An 8,623-nucleotide genomic window follows, 5' to 3' on the forward strand; every position below is an offset into this window, starting at 1 on the left:
TGGTGTTCCTACGCTGATGCCAAGCGTGTCCTGCCAAGACGGATGCATCAGGCTCTGCCAGCTTCATGCTCTTAAACATTCCACTTGCTGCTCTTGGATTCTCCATCCTGACTGAGATCCATCCCAGGCAATGAAATCAGAGTTCTCGAGGGTAGGGCCTGGGCGTTTGTATTTCTAAAAGCTCCCCCACGTGGTTCTGATGTGCAGCTAGAATTGAGAGTCCCTGATCTGGTTGTTTCCCAGGGCTGTGATGCCATGCCCACCGTTATCTGCTGGGTCTGTACCAGCCAATTACATAAACTGGCATTCTGATTCTGTACATTCATCCAGAGCTTAGTTAATGAGAAACCTTCCCCGAGAACAGGTCCTTCCCTCTCAGTGCGCTGGCGAAGATAGGCCAGCAAGACTGAGAGCTAGCCCCCGTACCTGATGATCTCACCGAGGTGATAAAACGTTACTTCCAAAAATCATTTTGGGGGGAGGACACCACTGGCATCCCTTTCCTGGCCAAGAAAACTCAAGCCCATCTTCGTTGTTCCTATATTTTATTATCTTTGAAGAATTTATTTATTTGAGAGAGAGAACAAATAAACAGTGAGGAGGGGCAGAGGCAGAGAGAGAAGCTGACGTCCCCTGAGGAGGGAGCCCGATGCGGGGCTGGATCCGAGGACCCCAGCATCATGACATGAGACGGAGGCAGATGCGTAACCAACTGAGCCACCCAGGCACCGCATTGTTTCTGTGTTTTAGAGAGGTAAAGTAATAACACAAGAAACAAAGTTGGGTTGGCAAAATGGACAACCACAAATTCTCTAAGAACCGGGCTCTAAAGGAACCGTATCTATCGTCCGTTCTTCTTCAGCTGCGGACGATTTCATGAGCGTGGCTGACTGCCTGCTCCGCACCTGTTCCCCACACCCTCTTCCTAGCAGCACTCCAGCTGGGCTCTGCTGTCTCCCTCTCCCTTGAGGACATGGGCCTTGGGGGAATTTGTTTCCATCCTCAGCTCCTGGGATGCTCTGATTTGCCTCAGGCTATTCCCATCCCTGGGACTCAAGAAAGAGCAAGGGCCCTAATGTCACCAATGAGACACACGAGTGGGTTGTGACCAGCACCCAGATCAAGAAGCAAAATATCACCTGCAGCCAGAAAGCCCTTTCCTGCCCCCTTCCACTCACTCGTCCCTCAAGGGTGACCACTATCCCGATTTCCAACACAGTCATTTTGCCTGTTTTATACTTCTTTTTATGTAAGTAGAATCCAACAGTGTATATTCCATGTCTGGCTTCTTTTGCTCACATTATGCGTGTGAGAGACTCACTTTTATTGTGTGGAGCTGTAAGTTGCTCACCTTCATGGCTGTAGGGTATGATGGAATAAGCCAAACTTACCTGTATTCTACTGTTGATGAGCGTTTGGCTGGTTTCCAGTTTAGAATTATAGTGAATTGTGCTGCTATGAACATTCTAGTCCTTGTCTATCGAGGACACATGCACGCATTTCTGCAGGGTAAATGCCTAAGAAGGGTTGCTGGACTGAAGGGAATGTATACATTCCATTTTTGGAGCTAGAGCCAAACGGCCTTCCACAGCCCCACGTTGGACCGGACCGATTTTCCCTCCACTCTACAGTATGAATCTTCCATGTCCTTGTCAACACGTCTGTCTTCGCTGTTAACCATTTTGGTGGTGGGCAGAGATGAGATTCAAGGAGTCTTGCCGCAGGCTTCAAGTTATCCCTTCTCATTTAGGTGAAGCCTGCCCGTTCTCCCCATGAACATGAATGAGAAGCAATAGATGACATGATTACTAGGAACTAATTGAGACCAATGGCCACCAGGTTAAAACAAAAGGACTTGACAACACCATTAAGCTGCTGGATCAACAAACAGCTCAATCCATTACCTCCAGGCTGCTTTGCTCTGTTTACATTAGAAAGCATCTTCCATGCTCTTTTCAAAAGTCCTTGAGCCTACCACATCCTTCCTTCATTTTCTGATGTGGAAACTGATCACCAGTGAAATAGAACCGTTACCCCAAGGCCAGGAAGTTAGCAAAGGTTAGACTTGAGACGGAGACCCAGGATTTCAGACCCAGCTCTGCCACCTATATCACGCCGCCACCCCCTCTCCAGCAGGAAAACCTCTCAGTTTGGGCAAATGACTGCAAGCCCTCTGATCACATAGGCGCCGTTTATCAATGATGCCAAACCACAGAGCTAATATGCCAATAGCCGTTCCAGCTAACGGAGGGACCATCCATCTTTTGCAAACAGGCATTAGCAGCTGTCTCCTTGCTGCACCCTGTTCCGAGGAAATTGTCAGCCACATGGGCAAGGCCCAGTCCTCCTGGAGAAAAGAGACTGCTGCTTTTAAGTCACAAGTCACTAATGAGGACACGAAGACAGTGAGAAAAGCAGGAGCAGAAATTGTAGTAGCAAGTGCTTCTTCCAGCGACGCAGACACAGGAGCTGTAACTATCAGCTTCCCAACTTGGAAACCCAAGAAAATTTCGCCTAGTTTTGTAAAGGGACAACCCACTGATATAAAAATTCAATGGAGCAATGGAACGCAGTTCAAAGACCTAAAGCATCTCTTCACGATAAACCAGTCTTTGTGATTCAGCCTAACTGCTCTGCCAACACACCATATCGTAAATCATTCTGCAGCCGCCTTGTCCTCGTAGCAGCAGGGCAGACAGAATCCATCACTTTCCCCCTCCAACCATGGTAAATTCATGGTCTTCAAGATCCAGACCAACGAATGGAGTTGCCCCAGAGCACAGGTTCAGATGCTTGCGGTAGGACCGGCCGCCAGACTGCTCCTGTCACTCCCCCACCACTTAAAACTCTTCAATGGCTTCACACTGGAATTCTAATGAAATTGATACGTCTCGGTCTAGCGTTCAAGGCTCTCTCTGTCCTAGGCCTGTCTATTTCTCTGCCCGTGCTGGTCTTCTTCCTATTCCTTGAACATGCCATAGTCCCCTCCTTTTCCCGTGGTTTCAGTTTCCATGGCCGCTTCAGAAGCAGCCAGTCCCCCTTCTGCTATGTGATCAGCAGGTCAACCAGCCTTGTGCTACCTCACAACGCCCACATCATCAATCTCGCTCCATCTCACCACGTAGGCATTTCATAGTCTCATCTTATCACGAGAAGAAGAGTGAGTACAGGAGCACGGGGGGGGGGGTGCTCTGTCAGGTAGGCATCTGCCTCCTAATATCGGCTCAGGTCATGGTCTCATGGGTCACGAGAGCGAGCCCCTCGGTGTCAGGCTCCATGCTCAGCAGGGAATCTGCTTGAAGGTTCTCTCCCTCTGCCCCTCCCCCCACTGGCACATGCGTGTGCAGGCGCTCTCTCTCTCTCTCTCAAATAAATAAATAAATCTTAAAAAAAAAAAGGAGGGTGAGTATAGTACAGTAAGCTATTCCGAGAGAGACCACATTCACACAACCTTATTACGTAATTACACTTGTTCTATTTTATTATTAGTTGTTAACCTCTTACTGTGCCTAATTTATAAATTATACTTTACCATAGGTAGGTATAGGAAAAACCATAATATATCTCAGATTCAGTATTATCTATGGTTTCAGGCATCCACGGGGGCCTTTTGTTTTTCTTTTAATAAGAAAAGCTTCGCTAATTTGCGTGTCATCCTTGCGCAGGGGCCATGCTAATCCTCTCTGTATCGTTCCAATTTCAGTATATGTGCTGCCGAAGCGAGCACCAACTGGGGCCTTCGAACATAACCCCTGCAGCAAAGGAGGGACTACGGTACCACGTTTTTATGGCCTCAGGACTTTGGGCTTGTAATTCTTCTTCTGGAACTTTCTGTCCCAGCTCATTGGCTAGCGAGCAAGTCATTCTTCATTTCCAGTCAAACGTCCAAGAGCCTTCTCTGACCAGTGTCTCTGAAGTAGCACCCCCCCTCACTCTTTATCATGGCACTTAGTCTATTATCTTCCAAGTGTGATGGGTACTCACTCGTTTATTGCCTGTAAGCTCCATGACACCAGGGACCCTGTATTTCCACCCCCTAGAATGGCAGCAGGAACACAGGAGGTCTTCAGTGACTGTTGGTTGGATAGATGGGTGAATGAATAAAGGATAAGCCAGTCGTGGATTAACCAGTGGTGTGGCTTTGTTCTCTTCTCTGCTACCTGAATTAAGACCATCTAGATATTCACTAGATCCTTTGTCAAAGAAATGTTCCCAAGACAATAAAACACAGAGAAAAAAATAGAGTGGGAAGAAACTAGTGGGAAAGGAGACAGGAATATACATTAAACATAAGATTTAAAACTATCTGTGTTTTGTCTGTTTTTTACCATACTGTCGGGTATCCTAGGGGCCTTCACGAGGCTGACTGTGAAGTCCATCCCGAGCAACACAATAGAATCTTGGGATTACGTATATTTTTAAATGGGCTTTTCCTTTTTTTGTGACCAATATATTGGTCAGCCACTAGGAAGCCACAGGACTTTTGAAAAGATCTGGTAAGTGTGATACATGGTTGTCTGAGCGCATGCATGACTATTAGGGTTCGCTGAATAAAAACGAGTATTCCCCACTTCAGAGACAGCTGTGCAATCAACTGCCCATCCGCAAGCCCAGGGCAAGTAGTCCAGCATCACTAGAACTGTCACCTTCCCCAAACCTTCTGGTTTAAGCTCCCCATGTCACAGAGGAGGAAGCATGCAGAGCAGAGTTAGCAGATAACTTTCTCCTATCACGGACCTAGTGAGGAGTAAGGTCGACCTCAGCCGGAGACTCCAGACTCCAGACTGGGTCCCTTCATGACGCCACAACACATCGGCTAAGCCCAGCCATGAGCGAAGGAGCCGGTTTCTCAACAGAACCGCGAAACACAGGAAGGGGCAGGCCTCCTGCTGCGAGAGTCTGCAACCTCCAGGCTCACCTTGGCCACACGGAGAGGGCGACAGAGACAAGCCCAAACCAACAACTCGTCGGGGCGCGTGCGGAACCGTGACCCCCACAGCATCTTCACCCAGGTGCGGTTCAGCCCAGACGCGTCTGCCTCCAGCGCTCAGGACCACCCCAGCCGCCGAGATTTTCACCAAAGCCTGAGGGCCCGAGTACCTCAAAAGAGAGGCCAGGGCCCGCGCTGCCTGACGCTGGAGGGGGAGTGATCTTCTCCCCAAACCAGTGCTCAGCAAGGCCTGAAGCCCGTGGGGGGCGGTAGGCACGCGGGTGGGGAGGTAGGAGGAGGTGACAGGAAGGGAGGAAGAGAGGGAGGAGCAAAGTGGGACGAATGCCCGTGGGTCCCCGTCTCCGGATTTGAGAATCTCGGTTCAGGTTTCTAGGGAATGGAAAACAGCTCTTCACCCCAGCTCTCCGGCCGGCCACAGCCAGAACCCACAGACCAGCTCCCTCTCCGCCCCTCCCCGGGCTCGACACTCGCAGGGGGAAGGGGCGGCCCAGGGGCGGGACCCCGCAGGCGGGCAGCGCACCCGGGTCTGGGAGTAGGGCTGCGGGGGCGGCCCGAAGCCCCGGGTCTACGCCCCCTCCCCGCAGCCCGGCCCGCCGGCGCCCGCCCGCCCCTACCTGTAGTAGCGGTCATCTTTGAAAGGCGTGAGGTCCTCCTTCAGCTCTCGGTACGCCTCCTGGAGTCGCTTGCACAGGTGCTTGAGCTCGCTGCAGAGCGGGGGCTCGAAGGCAGGGTACTCGGCGTCCATGCCCGCACCGCGCCTGCCCTCCCGGCGCCGAGCCCGGCGTCCCCTCCTCCCGCCGCTCCGCCCTTTGTACTGCTCCTTCGGCCCTCTCTCTTCCAGCTCCGGGGATCGGGGGCTGCCGGCGCACTGGGCGGGACCGAGGAGGAGGAGGAGCAGGTGGCGGGGGAAGGGGGAAGGGGGCGCGGAGGAAGGGGGGCGCGGAGGAAGGGGGCGGGGCGCGCTCAGGGCGCCGCCGCGAGATGCGGGGAGCGGAGCCTGTCGGGGTGCGGGTGGGGTCCGCCCCGGAGCTACGGGGGCCTAAGGAGAGGAGGGTGCCGCGCCCATCGGCCGCCGCCCAGGGAGAAGGAGCCGGAGCGGGGGGGGGGGGGGTGAGGGGGGGAATCCAACACAAGGTCATCAGACGCCCAGGACAAACATATGAAGGGCCACCCTCGCTCCTGCTCGTACTGGGAAAAGGAAGCAACCGGAGAGGACAGAAAAAAAGGAAAATGGGTCTTCAAGGCGGACTGAACAGGTTAAAAACTGGGGCCGGCTGCCACGTTCAGCACCACGGACAGTCCCAGACTGCTTCTCCTCATCGCCCCCACCCCCACCTGGTTTCTACTTGGCCTAATCCAAAAACGTTTAAAACCAAGCCCATTATGGTTATGTCATAAGAGAGATTTTTTAACGATGTGCCCAAATAAGTTGACTCTTCCCACACGTTCTATAACCACGGGGGGAGAGGCAAGGGAGTTTCTCATCCTCTACAAGCTCAACACTTGAGTATAAAATTAAAACTCACAAATCAACACGTCTTCCATAGGACTATATGTCTAAAGATGGGGATGGTGTCATCTCTGGTGAATTTTTACAACAATAAGTGAAGAAACAATTGTTCCTAATGAGGTCAGTGTGTTTCTACCCAGATGCAGGACAGGTTTCTATGCTCTGTTGAACTTGTATGCATTGGGGGAAACATTTTACAAACATACATTTGGGGGACCCCACTTACACTATTGAATATAAATTATAGAACACAGGTCCCAGGAACCTGTATTTTTCAAAGCTCCCCATGTGAGTCTAATGATCACTCACCTTCAAGTATTCTCAGAATTCCCCAACTATACTCTTGATTTCACCCACTCTCCCTTGCTCTTTTTTATCCCCATTTTTAAAACATTTTTATTTTTAAGCAGTCTCAACTGAGCCAGCCAGGCGCCCCTATCCCCATGTTTTATTTTCTCTTCCTTCTTACATTCTGGAACAAATTTTTATCTGCTAGCCAAGCTCTCTTGTCAAGTCTTGCAAATAACCCCATAACTTGTGTTCATCCTGCACCCTGCACAGTTTCAGTTTTAGCCTTAATTTGTTAACATGAGTGTCTGTATTTAACAGTCTCCAAAGGACAAAGAATGGAGCTCAGAACTGGCTCTACCCAAAATACAGTGCAGACAGGCATGCTAAGAAAGCACACGTGCGGATTTGTTTCCTGAAATGAGATAGAGACTGTGAGACCAGCATCTGCCACATTTAAAATATTTTATGATTGGCTACAGGGAGCTTATCACTGGGGGAAACATTACTCAGCCTCAAAGATACACCAGAATGCTTAAAAACCTTCTGGAAAGACTTCCTAACTTCTCCAGCCTAAGCCCTTTTTCTCCCTTTGAATGACAATAGCCCCTAGAGGATAATGCAAGTTTTCCTGCTCCTAAACTGTGGGGTACTAAACGATTTTGTGATCTCTTTCACCACAAAGAACTAGAAATGCTAAATAAAATATCACATGTACACACCTGCATATGCATATAGTATACTATAATTACTTTTCCTTTTCTATACATCTTATTTCCTCTAGAATTAACAAGGCCTTTTTTATTACTTAGTTGTGTATGTACTAGGTATTAATTCAAACTCAGGTCCGGTCCCTGCAAAATTGCCTAACTCACCTCATAAGATATTCAGGCATGCATTCTATCAATTTCATCTTTGTGAGACCTCTTCTTGGCCTTCTGACCAGATATGGACTGGTTGCCATGTGCCTGATACATGGCTGTTATCTAAGCAGTGTCTCCACCATCAACCTGGAGATCCTCTTCCCTATCTGTTTGGATCCCACATCTCTCTCTTTACTGATGGAGCATATCTTAAAAGTGACCAGAAGTCCCTTTGACATCATTGTCTCTGCATCCTATAGGTCTAGCCCAGTATATGGGTCTAGCCCAGATTCAATGGAGTTACCATGGCTCTACCCCTTGATTATAGTGGTGTCATGCTCAAAAGAGAGGAGGGGAATCGCTTGGGACTATCTTTGAAGATTATCTTTTATTCCCATTTCAGCACAGTTCCTCTGCCCATGATTGTTGCCAGTGTGTCCCAATCCAGAAACCCTCTATTTCATACCCCTAGGGAATCAACCTCTAGTTTCCTGACAGTATTAGAGAATGAAGAGTGCTTAGTTGCAGAGAGTAGAAAGAGATTGGGAGATTTGGCATGGCTTCTCAGACTTTTGATCTTTCCTATTTTGTTTTTTTTAAGTTGAGGTACAACATACATAAAATGTGCAACCTTAAGTGTATAGATTATCTAAATTTTATGTATGTATTCATTCATGTAACCACCATCAATGTGAAGATATAGGACACCCCAGAAGTCTCTTGTCATCCTTTATAGTCACCCCATTCTCAGTGGTAACCACTATCCTGGCTTCTCTCCCTATAAATATATTCTGCCTGTATTTTGAATAGTGTGTGAATAGAATGATACAATTTGCATTCTTCTGTTTGGCTTTGCTTGATGAATATTATATCTATGAAATTTCTTATGTTGTTTCCTATAGCAGTAGTAGTAGTTTATGTCTTTTCACTTTTGTTCTCTTGCTCTGCAGCAGGTCATTGTTTGGATGTAGGACAATTTATCAGTTCTACTGCTGACGGTTTTGGTTATTA

The 8,623-nt window shown here is 48.8% G+C and overlaps 1 protein-coding gene and 1 non-coding gene across 2 annotated transcripts in view; both read right to left on the minus strand.

Moving 5' to 3' along the window:
* Positions 1-5,866, minus strand: part of TMEM181 (transmembrane protein 181) — a 67,790-nt gene extending 61,924 nt beyond the window's left edge. Inside the window, exon 1 of the mRNA XM_032338596.1 lies at positions 5,566-5,866. Within this exon, the coding sequence (XP_032194487.1) occupies positions 5,566-5,696 (131 nt within the window). The 5' untranslated portion in view covers positions 5,697-5,866. The remainder of the gene's footprint in view (positions 1-5,565) is intronic.
* On the minus strand, positions 3,621-3,727 carry LOC116589538. Its single transcript, XR_004285314.1, has one exon. It is a non-coding gene; the product is annotated as a U6 spliceosomal RNA (small nuclear RNA).
* Positions 5,867-8,623: the final 2,757 nt, after the last annotated feature.

This window comes from Mustela erminea, chromosome 4, assembly GCF_009829155.1.
Source record: "Mustela erminea isolate mMusErm1 chromosome 4, mMusErm1.Pri, whole genome shotgun sequence".
NCBI classification, from domain to species: domain Eukaryota; kingdom Metazoa; phylum Chordata; class Mammalia; order Carnivora; family Mustelidae; genus Mustela; species Mustela erminea.